The sequence below is a fragment of the Daucus carota genome, chromosome 1, assembly GCF_001625215.2.
Source record: "Daucus carota subsp. sativus chromosome 1, DH1 v3.0, whole genome shotgun sequence".
Classification (NCBI taxonomy): Eukaryota; Viridiplantae; Streptophyta; class Magnoliopsida; order Apiales; family Apiaceae; genus Daucus; species Daucus carota.
The window spans coordinates 34,714,502-34,731,717 of record NC_030381.2 but is presented as its reverse complement, the minus strand read 5'-3'; the positions used below and the strand labels follow the sequence as shown (position 1 = coordinate 34,731,717).

At 36.5% G+C, this 17,216-nt stretch overlaps 3 protein-coding genes and 1 long non-coding RNA gene across 5 annotated transcripts; all 4 read right to left on the bottom strand.

Annotated features, from left to right (window-relative positions):
• Positions 1–5: 5 nt before the first annotated feature.
• LOC108225633 (uncharacterized) lies at positions 6–4,940 on the bottom strand. Its single transcript, XM_017400564.2, has 6 exons — positions 3,474–4,940; positions 2,142–2,512; positions 1,887–2,022; positions 1,288–1,430; positions 1,072–1,192; positions 6–650 (listed from the first exon to the last, which is right to left on the bottom strand). The coding sequence occupies exons 1-6, from the start codon at positions 4,744–4,746 to the stop codon at positions 307–309; spliced, it is 2,388 nt and encodes a 795-aa protein (XP_017256053.1). The 5' UTR covers positions 4,747–4,940; the 3' UTR covers positions 6–306.
• Positions 4,941–5,428: 488 nt separating this feature from the next.
• Positions 5,429–6,653, bottom strand: LOC135150866 (uncharacterized). The gene is made up of 3 exons (XR_010289298.1): positions 6,422–6,653; positions 6,239–6,296; positions 5,429–5,584 (listed from the first exon to the last, which is right to left on the bottom strand). It is a non-coding gene; the product is annotated as an uncharacterized LOC135150866 (long non-coding RNA).
• Positions 6,654–7,706: 1,053 nt separating this feature from the next.
• LOC108225653 (serine/threonine-protein kinase PBL35-like) lies at positions 7,707–11,731 on the bottom strand. Its single transcript, XM_017400581.2, has 6 exons — positions 10,134–11,731; positions 9,350–9,699; positions 9,084–9,219; positions 8,602–8,744; positions 8,388–8,511; positions 7,707–8,271 (listed from the first exon to the last, which is right to left on the bottom strand). The coding sequence occupies exons 1-6, from the start codon at positions 11,407–11,409 to the stop codon at positions 7,964–7,966; spliced, it is 2,337 nt and encodes a 778-aa protein (XP_017256070.1). The 5' UTR covers positions 11,410–11,731; the 3' UTR covers positions 7,707–7,963.
• Positions 11,732–12,914: 1,183 nt separating this feature from the next.
• Positions 12,915–16,944, bottom strand: LOC108226517 (probable serine/threonine-protein kinase PBL11). Of its 2 annotated transcripts, XM_017401489.2 has the most exons (6): positions 15,112–15,252; positions 14,552–14,880; positions 14,320–14,455; positions 13,894–14,036; positions 13,677–13,800; positions 12,915–13,317 (listed from the first exon to the last, which is right to left on the bottom strand). In XM_017401489.2, exons 2-6 carry the CDS (start codon positions 14,801–14,803, stop codon positions 12,998–13,000), a joined length of 975 nt encoding a protein of 324 aa, XP_017256978.1. In that variant the 5' UTR covers positions 14,804–14,880; positions 15,112–15,252; the 3' UTR covers positions 12,915–12,997. The 2 variants fall into 2 exon arrangements, 1 of the variants encoding a protein (XP_017256978.1); XR_010285602.1 differs by lacking the exons at positions 12,915–13,317; positions 13,677–13,800; positions 13,894–14,036; positions 14,320–14,455 and adding an exon at positions 16,327–16,944 and having other exon boundaries at positions 14,743–14,880; positions 15,112–15,933.
• Positions 16,945–17,216: the final 272 nt, after the last annotated feature.

Below are 17,216 nucleotides of genomic sequence, written 5' to 3'. Positions count from 1 at the left end.
AATACTATAAATGAAAAAATTCCAGATATTTTTTCAAAATTTTATTTTCCGGATATTCTGCCACAATCTTTAGCTAAGAACAGTGTCCATATACTTGCACTATGAATCTCTATAATTAAGTAGTCTATTGCTCTGTTTTCGTGTTCGGTTGACAGATTTTTACACGTAACATATAGAGCTTCACATTCAGATGTATTCATCTGAAAATTCAATACAGTTTCTGTTTCTCCTTTTCTCCCTTTGCTCCCCAATCCCTATAGAGCCAAAGAGCTGCTTTTAAAAGTCTTGAAAGAACGGTACTCATGCTTATAAACCTTTTCGTGGCCTTCTCTTTGAAAGTTTGAGATTCAGAATCTGCTCTTCTAATGCTATCACCACCTGGTTTGCGTCAGGTCTGAACCTAGGCTCTGTACACAGGCATTTAAATGCGAGGGAAGAAACACCTAAAGCTGCACTAACAGTATATTGGCCTTTAATTTTCGCATCCATGACATGCAAAACCTTATCCTTGCTGGTAAGATAAGGCTTAGCCCAATCAACAAGGTTATGTTGAGGTTGTGGAAGGTTCTTGTTTATTACTCTTCGTCCTGTCAAAATTTCCAGGAGAACGACTCCAAAGCCATATACATCGCTTTTCGTTGATAGATGACCTTCATAAGAAGAGATTGGAATGGGATTAGAAGAGCTACAAAAAGAGAATGGGCACACCTAGATGCATATAGATTAGACAAAAGCAAGGATTTATCGTTTCTATTTTGTCAACTCTCTAATAGTCGTAAGTTGAGAAAATATGAAAAATGTACATCATGGACATGGAGATTTCCGTAATAATCCTTAAAACGTATTATGATTTCTCAACCTATGACACTGATGCAAGGAAGCAAACCTAATACTATTATGAAATATGATGACTTCCCTCTCATCCTTAAGAAAGAGTGGGAAGAAGTGACTACTCTTTTTTCCCGCTTGCAACGGCCATAGACGAAGTTTAATCAAATTTATCAAGGAAAATAATAGCACAGTTGCATCATGTACAACCCTTTCAGACATTTGGTTATGCAGAAAAATAACCTGTAGCCACATATTCCGGAGCTGCATAACCATATGTTCCCATGACTCTTGTGGACACGTGGGTGTCATGTTGTGGTTGGTCTTTTGCCAAACCGAAATCTGAGAGCTTTGCATTGTATTCCTGTCATTTAGGAACAGAAACTTTGAAGGGCTAAAATATAAGCTCAAGGGCAACACTAGTTGCAATCTTATAAACAGTTTTGTGTTCTCACTTACAGAATCAAGCAATATATTAGATGTCTTGAAATCACGATATATCACTCTTGCTTCTGGACTGTGAAGATATGCAAGTCCCTTTGCTGCATCAAGAGCTATCCTCAAACGAATATTCCAAGAGAGCGGTTGTATGTGAGGACCCCCTGTTTCAAATAAATAAAGTAACCTACAAACTTATATTCCGATTCAGAGATTCATGAGACATAGCACTCGAGAATAAGTTTGAACTAGCCAAATAGATCTATAACTTTGGTTATATGTTACCCTGTTGTTAATTGGCAGAAATTGTTGCTGTTAGGATTAAAAAAAACTAAACGTGATCAATAAATGAATTTTGCTGGGTCAAGATTTAATAAATGGGGTAATTTGTCCTTAGTCCCACAAAGATGGCTATGTCACCGTCATGATGCAGTAATCTAGTTTTGAAATAACTAAAACCAAACATGTATCATGTGATCAGTGTCCTATATTCATATCTATCGCTTCAATTAAAAGACCTTCTGGAATGCTGATCAAAGTAATTCATTTGCAAATTTCATAACAGTCCTCTAATAGGAAGCTTCTGACTTGATCAGAGCTGATGCAATTTAGAAACTCACTTCTAAATAGATGATTTTCCAAGCTGCCTTTAGGCATGAACTCATATACTATAAGTCGGTGGTCATCTTCTACGCAGTACCCGATCAGTTTCGTAAGATTAGGATGACAAAGTGACCCTAGATAATTGATTTCTGCCTGCAGTGAAAGAATTGGCAGAGAGTTCTTCAAACAGCTTAACCAAAAAAAAAACCCAAGATTTTTTTTTTTTTTTTGCAGGTATCAGGTAAACAAGATAGAATGTTAAACATACTTACCAACCACTCACGGTGACCTTGAAGTCCTTCTGAATTTAATCTCTTTACTGCAACGACCAGACCAGAACCGGGATTTGCAGCTGCAAATGTGTTCTCATCAATCCAACCCTTATAAACACGACCAAACCCACCTTCTCCTAAGATACTGTCAGGACGGAAAGCCCTAGTAGCTTTCTCAAGATCATTGAAAGTAAAACACTTCAACTCTAGTGATTGCAGAAATTGTGTCTCTCTCCGAGGTGGTGGTGGCATCGCTGGATATACTGGCACAAAGGTCTTAGTATTGACGGACCGAAATTTGTTTCTTACAACTGATAGTATGCCAGTCCTGTATTTTGATGTCTTTGCAGGTCTATTGCCTGACACATACCCTAGAAATAAAATCTAAATACATAAATCATATATAAATGATAGAAACATTATAATGACAAGGAATAAGGATGAAAACTTTATTTTTAAAAAGTCCTTACCATATAGAGAAGAAAACGTATGTTAGGGGATTGAAGTCTTGATTTATACATTTACACGTGAGTAAAGAGAAACTGGACAGGTTTTAAATTGTTTGGATAGTGATACAAGATAGTGCTATAGTGCTGATTAGTAAATCATCTTATGTTGTGTTTGGTTGGGGTGAATGAAAATGGAGGGAATGCAATGAGATTTGAACTATAATTTAGTTCAATGTATAATAATTTCATTCCTTCCACCATTTCATTCCTATCATCCTTAATTAGAGCTCAAACCCTTCATTTTGTGAAGGAATGCTCCATTCTTTATCATACCTATTTTCTACCCAAATCATATCATACAAAATTTGCACTCGCTCATTTTTTTTTCAAAGTCCTCTCTCCCACACTCTATTATTTTCTTTTATTTTTACTCATACCATTCCGTTCCATTCCATTCACCCCAACCAAAGACAACATTAGGGTCTTTTTAGGGCACACACTAACAACTACTTTTTGTTTAGGTGGAGGAATTGTATTGGTGGAGATTTTTGTGCATGCAGGGGTAGATTATAGCCAATAGAAAATCCACCACTTACCTAAAAAGTGGTTGTTAGTGTGTTTCCATGCGCGCACACTAGAAAATCCGATCATCTTAGTCACTATTAATGACATGTTGGTCTCTCGAAAAACTTGGTGGTATACAAAGACATGAATCTTTGATTTCCATGTTAAAATCCTACAAATTCTTATAATTAAGATATTTATGTTATACTCATATAATTTCTGGAAGATGGCTTGACAGGCTAATCGACACAAACCACTAATTTTGCTTTCTCCAGGCGAAATGTGTGTACATCTAGACATGTGAAGAGTTTGGGTTTACCTGAGAACACCCGAGCTGTAACTGAAAGAAGACCACTTAATCTTTTTGTGAATTTCATTCTAGGAAAAGACTGCTTATCGTGATGCCAATCTTTAGAAACATTTACAACTTCTCCTCCTGCAAATTCATGTTCTCGCTTGTGATTAGTATTTTTAACCTCAAGTGTCGAAGAATCTTCATCTTCTTGGGTTGCATAATCAGGAGGCATTATCTCCTGTAAGATATAATATGTACTCTTTTCTTGCAATGCAAGTGCAGACTCAAGACCAACCACAACCTCAGCCATAGTTGGACGCAATTTGGGTTGATTATGTAAACACTTGATAGCAATGTCAACAAATGTGGTTTGGGAATCAGAAGAAATGTCCGCCTTAATACTGGGATCAATAATTTGTTCCAAGAGTCCCTCTTTGAAGCAGTGTTGTGCCCATCCCGCTAAACCAATTTGCTCTTCGTCCAGACCTGTATCAACTGCTGGTCTTCCACACAAGACCTCAAATAACACTACACCAAATGCATAGACATCAGATTTCCTAGTTAGTCTGTGCGTTGCAACATAGTAAGGATCTAGATAACCGTGTGTCCCTTTGACCCGAGTGCTTACATATGTACAAGTCTGATTTGCTGGACCTGTTCTGGACAATCCAAAGTCTGAAATTTTAGCTGCCAAATTGTCATCCAGAAGAATGTTTGAAGTCTTGACATCTCTGTGTATAACTCTATCATCTATGCCTGTACCAGTGTGAAGGTAGTCTAGTCCATGGGCTGCCCCAATGCAGATCTTGAGGCGCTGCACCCACGACAAAGAAGGCAAAGAAGAATTGCCCTTTCTGGTCCTTTTATGCAGATGATCAGCAAGGCTCCCAGAAGGCATAAAATCATAAACTAGAATCATCTCCTCAAAGTCATCACAATAACCAATGAGAGAGACTAAATGACTGTGTTGAAACTGTGAAAGCATCTTAATCTCTGTAAGAAACTCCTTGCATCCTTGCTTTGACATGGCTTTCGATCTCTTTATAGCAACAATCCTCTCTTTGAAGTCCAAAAAACCTTTATACACAATTCCAAATCCACCTTTTCCAATCACCAAATCTTCCTTAAAGTTCTCTGTTGCCGACTTGATGTCTGCAAATGAGAAACGACGACACAATTGTCGAACAGACAACGGTAAGCGCCTTTTTTGTTGAGCTTCTTGGAGTTTCTGGAGCTTATAGAGCAAGATATTCAATAGAGTGATGAGAATCACCACCCCATTCGACTTCTCCGTCATTGGACCCGAGTTAAATCAATGTTATACAAGAACTTCTTCAACAGATTAGTGTGAAATTCAAAAATAATATATTTAGAAAAGATAGACTAGCTTTCAGTAACAAGATGAGTGGAATCAGGGCCGGCTCAACCAAATTTGGGGCCTAAGCAAAAGTTGAAAATGAGGCCCTACCTCAATATTGGATGTTGAACGATGAACATGAGAAAGATACCAAAAAAAAAATATATAATGATTCAGTAGCGAGTCATGTACACACAAGAGTGAAAACTGAAAAGACAAGCTCAAACACTAATTTCATCATAATTATTCGTGATATATATATATATATATATATTTTTTAAATTTATTTTGAACAAATATTCATATAAATATGATAAATATTATTAATAGAAACATAATAAAAATAAATTATATTTCAAAAATCTTTCAAAAAGAATGATACTTTACTTAATTATTCTCATTTTTAAATAATAAATCAGATTTTTTAATATTAATTAATATATTTAAAAAATTAAAATTATTTGGTAAAAGTTTGTTTTCAACAAATTTTTGATAAAACAAATATTAATATTTATGTATGCAAATATATATAAAAGAGTTTTAAAAATTTGGGAGCCCTTTTTTCGTTTGGGGGCCCTAAGCCCCTGCTTAGTTCGCCTTATGTTGGAGCCGGCCCTGAGTGGAATTAATCATGTAAAGAACAGATGAAAGGACATTCTCAAAAAAAATAAAAAAAAATGAAAGGCAATAATTGATAAAGTAAAAGTAGGGTTACCTGATATTAATTGACGACAACAGATAACATTCAGCTCTGACCCTACTACAAAAGCAGGGTTACCTGAGCAAAACCGAACCGAAACCGAAAAACCGGATCGGTTCGGTCCTATTTTTCTGAAATTTCGGTCCGTTCGGGTATTTCGGTCGGGACCGAAATAAAATACGGTCCGGTCCGGTCTCCATTGAAAAATTTCGGTTCTGGACCGAATGGACCGAACTTTTATATATATAATTAATATTTTTATTTTATATATTAAATAAAATATTATACTATCACTATCCTATTCCTATACCTAATGTCCTGACTCCTAATCTATTTATTTTGAGAGTAGCAGTAGATTAGTTGTTTGAGTTGAACATGAAACCTGCTAAGGACTTGCGGTTATGCATGATCGTGGATCAAATAAAAGTAGTGGAGAATGTCTAGGAGTTTAGTAGTGATCAGTTTCCTAGTAGTTGCACTGTTTAATCATTATGAAATAACAAGAGAGAGGCTTCAGACGTATATGTACTTGTGTGATTTTACTGCATTACAAACACTTCAGAAAATTTCGGTTCTGCCGGACCGGACCGAATTATTTTGGTTCGGTTCCGGTTCGGTCCATATACAAACTTCGGTCCGGTCCGGTCCAGAAAATTTAAGAACTTCGGTCTTCGGTCCTTTCGGTTCGGTCCGGTTCTGGACCGAACCGACCGAATGCTCAGCCCTAGTTACCTCTGTGGGGATTCTTACTTTGAAGCAATCAAGAACCCAAATTCTTTACACAAATTTTCTGTGAAATCAAAAAACTGATTGTGAGTATGGCATACAATTCATATATCTTCAGGCTAAAACTCATTTTTCATTGATTGTTTCAAACAAAATATGCAGATTGAATGATTTGTTCCTACTACTCACCAGTCACCACCATAAAAAAGACTGTGTTTTGGTTTCGACATGCACCTCCATGGCTCCATCAAACTCAAAACCATAAATCAAACACACTTTAAAGTTCATAATTATTCTTTTAGTAGGTAGCCTAATTTCATATTAGGGAATCACTTTAAAATATTTATTCAGATCATAATTGGATCTTATCATTTATTTAGGATGATGTAGTTCAAATTAAGCGGCAGACATATGGCTTATTGTAGTGGTTAATGTGCATATAACAAGTTCCAAATAAGCCATACGTTGTCCATTAAATTTATTAAAAATATTTTTTTTTGTGAGCAAAAAATTTATGAAAAATATTGAAAACATCTTTCGGGACATTTAGCATTTTTCTACCCAGAATTTATTGCCAAGAATGTAGCATGTTATTACTTTGATAATATATGCACAGAGTTAAGGGTAATTTGGTCCCAGACATTTTTGAATTAAGGATTTTACTAGTTCCAAACTCATACATGATATTGGGCCGGAAAAAAAAAATTTAAAATCTAATGTTTCCGGTGATTGGAAAATAAAATTTGAAATCCTTATCTCACATGTATAAAGTATGAGTTTCCGACCGGGAATGTGGAACCCGGTAGCTCGACATGAAACTGATCCGTAAAATTGAATATTGGTTAAAATTTCCGGTTCAAGTCGAATTCGGGTTAATCAAAAATTAATATGGAAAAACGGGTTATTTTCTGGTTGAATTCGAGTTACCAGAAATTATGTATATATAATATAAAAAGCTTACATATTTATGAAAAATAAATATATTTATAATAATTTTGTATTATCAATTATTTAAATTTAATCAATGTTTTATTTTAATTCAATAAAATTTATGTATTTTATTTATTTGAATTATAACTCCATTAGCTGCAAAACATATATATCCTATATCCGCATCTCCAATAAAACAATAGCCGTGTCGACAGAGGTGATGCCCCTGGGCACAGGACCCATATTAATTGGCTTTTTTACTTTTTTTTATATATAAATATATGATATATCTCATAAAATATTTTTGAAGAGCGGCTGATCTCTACTATTTCCTTCTCGGTGTACCTGTCGAGATCCATTATTTAGATATTTCGAAAATATCTCGTTATAATAACTAAAAGTTTAAGATATAAACTGCTTGTTTGTTAATGAGCACTTGTTTGTTAATGAGTGGGTACATTTGATTTCATCTTCTTGCATTAATTTGCATGTTAAAATTTTTTGTGCCTCCTAACATAAAATTTCCTACATCCGCGACTGTGTATCCATATGTAACACATCCTTTCTAAATATAGTATGGCCTAAATATAGTATGGATACACAGAATCTCCAGGTGCATGTCCACCTGAACCCTTGTACATGTTCTCTCTCAGTAAAATAGACAATGATGGCTGCTGACTGGTGAGTCTGGTGACTCTGTTACACCTCAAATCTGCAAAACCTGTCACAATTGAACTACAAAAAAAACGCGGTTCTTTGGGGGGGTTTCGAAAGGATTCACTTGCAATTGTTCCCCGAAAATTACACATCCTGGAGCTGCTCTAATTCTTTTACCAACTGGTTTGCGTCAGGTCTTGATCTGGTAGCTCCTGAGAGGCATTTAAGAGCAAGGGAAGAGGCTCTGAATGCTTCTTTGACAGTATATTGGCCTTTGATGTCTGGATCCATGACATGCAAAACCTTGTGCTTGCTGGTCAGGTAAGGCTTAGCCCAATCTACAAGGCTACGTTCTTCTGGAGGACGTTTTCTGTCAACTATGCGTCGTCCAGTTATAATTTCCAGGAGAACCACTCCAAAGCCATAGATATCGCTTTTATAAGTTAGATGACCTATATAAGAAGACATTGGATCAGGATTATAAAATGTGATCAACTTTCACATGAAAAATTCCAACACATTTGCACTATGTTTAACTGTTATTGGCATTTGATAAGCAGATAATAACCTGTAGCCACATATTCTGGAGCTGCATAACCGCGTGTTCCCAAAATCATTGTGGACACGTGGGTATTTCCGTGATCTGGTCCGTCTTTTGCAATCCCAAAATCAGAGAGCTTTGCATCATAGTTCTGTGAATCAGTAAGAGAAAGTTTGTAAGGCCAATACATAACTTTACAGGGGAATAGTTGACAATAAATCTTAAACCTTGTTCGACTTACAGAATCAATCAGTATATTGGATGTTTTGAAATCACGATGTATCACTCCTGCTAATGAACTGTGAAGATATGCAAGCCCCCTTGCGGCACCAAGAGCTACCCTTATACGGAAGGTCCAAGAGAGCGGTGGACACTTAGGATCCCCTGTTTCAGATGAATCAAGTAAGCTACAGCCCAAATCAGTTCATCAACAATCCAGATATTATTTTATGCAATTTTGAAGTTGAACTAGCCATAGATATATTTAACATTGGTCATTTGGTTACCCTGTTGTTGTAATAGAGTAACTGTATATCTAAGATTTCAACTAAAAAAGATTTGGGCCACATGAAAGTAATATCCTATATTAAGCGTCTTCTCTTACATTATCTTCTGGGCTGATCACAGTATATTTGCTACATTATAGTATGCTTTGGAATTTAACAAATGCATAATAGTCCTCTAGTAGGGAATTTTATGACTGGATAGGACCGAGAAACTCACTCCTGAATAGATGGACTTCCAAGCTTCCCCGAGGCACAAACTCATAGACCAGAAGCCGGTGCTCCTCTTTTAAGCAGTACCCGATACATTTTACAAGATTAGGATGAGTGAGTGTCCCCAAAAAATTGATTTCCGCCTGTAGTGAAATTATTTGGCAAAGAGCTATTTAGAGGCTTGTTTATGATTTGAACAAGTTTTTTTTTTTTGAATAGAAGTAATCTCTATACTGAAAGAATAATGCAGCTTTAAACAAATTTGATGCTTACCAACCACTCCTGGTGACCTTGTGATCCATCAAGATTTAATCTCTTCACTGCAATTACCAGACCAGTACCCCATTTGGAAGGAGTAAATGTGTTCTCATCAATATAGCCCTTGAAAACACTACCAAAACCACCTTCCCCTAACACACTGTCTGATCTGAAGTTCCTGGTAGCTCGTTTAAGATCATTGAATTCAAACCTCTTCAACTTTGATGATTGAAGAAGTTCCTCTCCCCGATGAGGTAGTGGCACAGGTTTATGTACTGATGATAGACGATTGGAGGTCTGTGATTTGTTACTATTCTCTGGCAGTACACCACTACTGTACCTGGACGTCTTTGCATCTTTATTGACTGACAGATGAAAATAAACATTTAAAACATAAATCAGCACGCTTTTTTGATATTAGAACTAGTAGAAGGAGAGCTAAACCATTATATAACAAGTACTCATCATAGAGAGATGAAGATACACTAGCATAATTTCCTCAGTCTTTTCTATGGGTAATATAGCAGGAGAAAGTATTTTCCGGTTATAAATAGGTTGAAGAGGGTATAGTCCTAAAATACTAATGAATAAAATGTCTTATTTACTGGAAAGGCGATTGCTTTTTCAGAAGTAGCCATGGCATACAATCACTGTACACAGACATTATCCTCCTCTATAACTATAAGAAGCCAAGCAATGTAGTTTACGTGGTTAAAATCCTTTAAGATCTTATACTTAAGAAGAAAACGATATTCAGGTAAAATGTGTATGCATAGATATATAAAGAGTTTAGGCCTACCTGAGAACGCCCGGGCTGTAACTGAAAGAAGAGCACTGAACCTTTTTGTGAATGTCATTCTAGGAGAAGACTGATTATTGCGATGCCAGTCATTAGAAACTTTTAAAGTCTTGTCTGTCTTGGAATCATCTTCTCGTTTGTGAATAGTATTTTTCATGTCAATTGTTGTAGGATCCCAATCTTCTTGGGTAAAATCATCAGGCATTATCTCAACTAAAGAATAATGTGTACTCTTTTCTTGTAACGCCAATGCAGACTGAAGACCAACAACAACCTCAGCCATTGTAGGACGGAGTTTGGGTTGATTATGCAAACACTTTACAGCAATGTCAACATACGCGTTTAAGGAATCAGAGGAAATGATTTCCTTAATATTGTGATCAATTATCCGTTCCAAGACTCCCTCTTTGGAGCAGTGTTGTGCCCATCCAGCTAAACTAATCTCCTCTTCGTCGAGACTGGCATCAACTGCAGGTCTCCCACACAAGGCCTCAAATAACACCACTCCAAACGCATAGACATCAGACTTACTAGTTACCCTATCAGTCGCCACATAGTAGGGATCTAAATAACCATGAGTTCCTCTAACCCGCGTGCTCACATAAGTACAAGTCTGATTTGCAGGACCTGTTTTGGACAATCCAAAGTCTGAAATCTTGGCCGCCAAATTCTCATCCAACAGAATATTCGAAGTCTTGACATCTCTGTGTATAACTCTGTTCTCAATCCCCGTCCCAGTGTGAAGGTAGTCTAGTCCATGAGCCGCGCCTATGCAGATCTTGAGGCGCTGCACCCACGTCAAACAAGGCAATGAAGTATCACCTTTTCTGACCCTTTTGTGCAGATGATCAGCCAGGCTTCCAGAAGGCATGTACTCATAAACCAATATCATCTCCTCCTCGTCTTCGCAATAACCAACTAGAGAGACAACATGGCTATGCTGAGACTTGGAAAGCATCTCAATCTCTGTCTGAAACTCTCTGCTTCTTTGCTTAGAAGTGGATTTCGCGCGCTTTATTGCCACGTGTCTCTGTCCGAAATCGATGATGCCTTTATAAACAATTCCGAAGCCGCCTTTCCCGATGACTAGTTTCTCATCGAAGTTGTTTGTTGCTGATTTGATGTCGAGAAGTGAGAAACGACGACATAATTGAGGAACTGCAGACAATGGTGATAAGCTCTTTTTGTGGTGAGCTTCTTGGAGTTTCTGGAGCTTGTAGACTAGACAATTCAGTAAGAAAATGAGAATGGTTACCCCGTTTGAGGTCTCTGTCATCGAGATACAAGTTTGTGATGGTGCCAAAAATGCAATTGTGAGTTGGTGTTAGGCTTATGGACATTAGAATATTAGATAGCTTAGTTGACAATTTGAAAGAGTGGGTGACAATTAAGCTTACTTCATGAACTAAAACAGAGCACAAACTCAACAATAATAGAAAGACAATGCCCCTGTCTGGAAGAGAGGAGCAGAAATTAGTTCTCGCTTCAGTTTTTCTTGATCCGTTTTCACCGGTTTGTGTGAAGAAAGAAGAAGTACTTTTTAAGAAACGGTGAGAAAGAAGTTAGAAACAAAACAAGAACACCAACTCAAAAATAATAGAATGACAATTTTGGATGAGTTTTGCTTCTTGAAATACGCGGGGTTGACTTAAATTGTTTTGACTGATAGAGATAAGATTCAACTATGACACCCAGTGATAGGAGGCTTGGTTTGGTGGTTTCTCACTCATTCCATATTTGTGTTTGTGCCATGTAGGTTCACAGGGACGCTCTGATGATCGGTATGTATTTATATTCTACGATATTTCGTAAGCGAAATAAATATATATTTTTAGAAAATAATATACTCTGATTGGTATGTATATATGTTTTATGATATTTTATAAATTAAATAAAAAAATATTATTTTTTTTATGATAGGCATAATGAAAAATATTATATTTTTATATTCTCTTACTTTCTGAAAAGAATTATCAAGGAATATTTGATTTCTACAACAATAGTTTTTTACGCATAGTTTCTCTAAGAACACATTAGTATTAAATATCACTTTCAAATCGGGATAAATATCAAGTACGTCACTCGTTTCGTTCAAATGTATCAATTGAGTGACTGATTCCAAATTGACTAAATGAGACACTCATTAGAAAAATATGTATCAAAAATATCACTCTATCGTTAGTCAAAATTTTGAAAGTATTATATATTGAGTTTCGTACATTTTTTTATGAATGATATTACATCTAAAGGAAAGATTCTGAATTCTAGTATTTTAGATTATATTTTTAGATTTTTAAAAATTTATCTCCTGTTTATTTTTATTTAAATCAAATAAAACAACCAAAAAATTAAAAATAAATGGTTGATAAAATTTTAAAAATCTAAAAATATTAGCGAAAATAGTAGAATTCGGAATCTTTCATTTGGATGTAATACCATTCATAAAAAATGTGCGAAACTCAATATATGATATTTTCAAAATTTCGACTTACAATGGAGTGATATTTTTGATACAAATTTTTCTAATGAGTGTCTCATTTGAGTCAATTTGGAAATCAGTCACTCAATTGATACATTTGAACGAAACGAGTGACCTACGTGATATTTATCCCTTTCAAATCGACCCGATTGACCGATTCAGCTAGATTTATTTAACTTGTTTACTATTTTCCATAGGTTTAATAATTTTGCTAATTTATTATTTTCACAGGACTTAAAAAATTGAAAATAAATAAATAAATACCAATTAATTTTAAACCCAGTTGAATAATTTAACTCGGTGGATAAACCCCCGGATGCTGCAGACGAGAGGCACTCTGTCAACAGAGCTGGACCTCCTGGAGAGACCTCACTCACTTCTAATATTACTGTGTTTTACACATCTTGAGTAGCTGCTCTAATTCTATCACCAACTGGTCTGAGCCAGGTCTTGATTTGCGATCTTCTGACAGGCATTTAAGTGCTAGGGAAGAAGCTTTTAATGCTGCTCGGACTGTATATTGGCCTTTGATGCGCTCATCCATGACATGCAGAATCTTACGCTTGTTGGTAAGGTAAGGCCCTGCCCATTTAACAAGGTCTTTTTCTGTTTCTGGAAGATTAGGGTCATAGGCTCTTCGCCCTGCTAAAATTTCCAGGAGAACGACTCCAAAGCTGTAGATATCGCTTTTGATTGTCAGATGACCTGCATAGCAAGAAATTGGCTTCAATTTAGAAATTGGTCCTATGCTTGCTGTAACCTTCTGTCATTCCGTTCCTACCCATTTTCATTCCGTTCTAGCATTCTAGCATAGGCTTCATCTTAAAGTCTATTAGAGGCCGTTTGGAAATATAGATTTCATTTCAAATTGATAGATTTCAAATAACAGGATTTGAGTTGTCATTTCAATCCAAATGAAATCCAAATCCAAATTCTCAAACAAGTTATTTGATCAAATCCAGAATTTCAAATGAAATTCTGGTTGCCGTGCAACTAGCCAACTAGTTATGCCGGTTTGCATTATGTTGAACTGCTATTGACATTCAGGTACGTAGAATAATAACCTGTAGCCATATATTCCGGAGCTGCATAACCATATGTTCCCACAACTCTTGTACTCACATGGGTCATTCCATAATCTGGTCCGTATCTTGCCAACCCGAAATCAGAGAGCTTTGCATTGTAATTCTGTCAATTAGAAATATGAAGTTTGTAAGGAAAAATTAGAGCTTCATGGGAAAGGTAGGTAGGTGGCAGAAAATTTAAATCCACAAAACATACGGAATCAATCAATATATTGGATGCTTTGAAATCACGGTATATCACTATTGGTTCTGAACTGTGAAGATATGCAAGCCCCTTTGCCGCACCAAGAGCAATACTTATACGAAGATTCCAAGAAAGCAGTTTGGAGTACGATCTCCCTGTTTCAATTCAAGTATTCACATCAAAAATAGAATAACCTGAACTAGCCAAATAAAATATTTATTCAAGAATAACTTGAACTAGCCTAATAGATAGTTAACATTGGTCCTATTCTTGCTGTAGCCTTCTGTCATGATAGATAATCTAACTTGGAATCACATAGTAGAAAATGTGTCTAGAAGATCGATACTTGCAAGGATACAGGTTTCATAATATGATATCCCTAGTTCGAATTTCACCAGTATACAATTAGGGTACATTTGAATGGATAGAGAAACTTACTCCTAAACAGATGGTTTTCCAAGCTGCCCTGTGACATGAACTCGTAAACTAGAAGTCGCTGCTCTTCTTTTACACAGTACCCAATCAGCTTCACAAGATTTGGATGACAGAGCGTCCCAAGATAATTGATTTCTGCCTGTAGTCAAAGAGGTGGGAGAGAGTACTGAGCCAGCTTACTTGAATTGGAAGAAGAATGATCTAGAAACGCGGATGAATATATAGTAATGCTTACCAACCACTCTTGGCGTCCTTGCAATCCGTGAAGATTTAATTCCTTTACTGCAATACCCAGACCAGTACCATATCTTGTAGCAGCAAATGTGTTCTCATCAATCCAACCCTTAAAAACACAACCAAAACCACCTTCGCCTACTATACTGTCAGGACGGAAGTTCTTGGTAGCTTTTTTAAGATCATCATAATCGAACCTCTTTAAATTTGATGACTGCAGAACTTCTTCCTGTCTCCAAGGTTTTAGTGGCATTGATGGATTCTGTGATTTGTTACTATTAACTGACAGCAGACCATTACTGTATTTGAATTTCTTTGCATCTTTATTAACTGACAGATGAAAATGAGCTCTTAAGACATAAATCAGATATTACATTCCTAGAAATTAGAATGACAAGTAGAAGGAAGACGAAACCATTTCTGTAAACAAATCTTGTCATAGGAATGGAGAGAACAAAACAGTCTAGCAAAATATCCTCACGCTAAGATTACTATTGTTCATGGATCGAATTTGTCCAGGTAACATGTGTAAATATTGATAAATGAAGAGTTTAAGTTTACCTGAGAACACCCGACTTGTAACTGAAAGTAGAGCACTGAACCTTCTGGTGAATGTCAACCTAGCAGAAGATTACTTATTGTGATGCGAGCTATTAGAAGCATTCACAATTCTTTTTCCTGTATATTCATGTCCACGGTTGGGCATAGTGCTTTTCAATTTAAGTATAGAAGAATCTGCATCTTCTTGGGTAGAATCATCAGGCATTATCTCAACCAAAGAATAATGTGTGCTCTTTTCTTGCAATACCAATGCAGACTCAAGACTGACTACAACCTCAGCCATAGTAGGACGGAGCTTGGGTTGATTATTTAAACACTTGATAGCAACATCAACATAAGCTTTTAAGGAATCAGATGATATGCTCTCCTTGATGCAGGAATCTGTTATCTGGTCCAAGAGTCCCTCTTTGAAGCATTGCTGTGCCCATCCAGCTAAGCTAATCTGCTCTTCATCAAGACTTGCATCCACAGCTGGTCTTCCACACAACACCTCAAATAACACCACACCAAATGCATAGACATCAGATTTCCTAGTTAGTCTACGAGTTGCCACATAGTAAGGATCTAGATAACCGTGTGTCCCTTTGACCCGCGTGCTCACATATGTACATGTTTGATTTGCAGGACCTGTTTTGGACAATCCAAAGTCTGAAATTTTAGCTGCCAAATTCTCATCCAACAGAATGTTTGAAGTCTTGACATCTCTGTGTATGACTCTGGTCTTAGTGCTCGTACCCGTGTGAAGGTAGTTCAGTCCATGTGCAGCCCCGATGCAAATCTTGAGGCGCTGCACCCATGTCAAAGAAGGCAATGAATGATCACCTAGAAAGCAGGGATACTTCACCCACCCGCCGCACTGCGCACTCGATTCTTGGGGATTCTTCGATACTCGGGGATTCTTGGGGATTCTTTTTAATGATTAATTTTGTGATTAGTTGAATACTCTTATCACTTAATTACCTTATAATGTGATAATTGTGTTATTAAATAATTATATTGTATATTGTTAAGGATATTGAACTTATTTATTCAGTTATTTAGTTTAGATATGAGTATAACTCTTCAAATACATGTATAAAATATATTTTTAATATATTAATATTTGCCGAATCCCCCGCACCCGAATCCCCATATTTTTAAATTTGCCGAATTCCCGTATCCCCGTACCGCGCACCCCCGTACCCGCACCCGCACTCATGCTTCCTAGATGATCACCATTTCTGACCCTTTTATACAGATGGTCAGATAGACTTCCAGAAGGCAGATAATCATAAACTAGGATCATCTCTTCCCCGTCATCACAATAACCAACGAGAGAGACTAAATGGCTGTGTTGAAACTGAGAGAGCATCTCAATCTCTGTAAGAAACTCCTTGCTTCCTTGCTGGGACATAGATTTTGACCGCTTGATAGCAACAATCTTGTCTTTAAAGTCAATGATACCTTTATAAACAATTCCAAACCCACCTTTTCCGATTACCAATTCTTCCTTGAAGTTGTTTGTTGCTGATTTCATATCACCAATCGAAAAACGCCGACATATCTGTCGAACAGACAGGGGTAAGTGGGTTTTTTGCTTAGCTTCTTGGAGTTTCTGGAGCTTGTAAAGCAAGATATTCAATAAAGTGATAAGAATAACTACCCCATTGGAGTTCTCTGTCATTGGACTAAATTATCAAGTAGACTATTGATGTAAGAGTTAGGATGAAGCTAACTAAAGCAATCTACAAGAACTCAAATTCAACAACAGTAATAACAAGATGAGAGGATTTAATCAAAGGAACAGATGCAATACAAATGCCTTGACTAGTTATGTTTCTGGAAAATCGCGGGTTGACTTGGCTAAGCTTATATTTAAATTATTTTAAGTTAAAATAATCCTTTTTTCAAGAGCACCTTGTGTCAACGAAATTGTCGGTATTTGTGAAACTGCATTTTGCATTTTATAGGAATCTTGAAATGTGTCATTCCCCCTCACTCGAGAGTTAGAGAATGGTCTTTTCCAAGATCTTATATTCTAAGATGATTTTAAGAATGGCGCTTTTTAAGATCTTATATTCTAACATTCCTCCTCACTCGAGAGTTAGAGAATGGTCTTTTCCAAG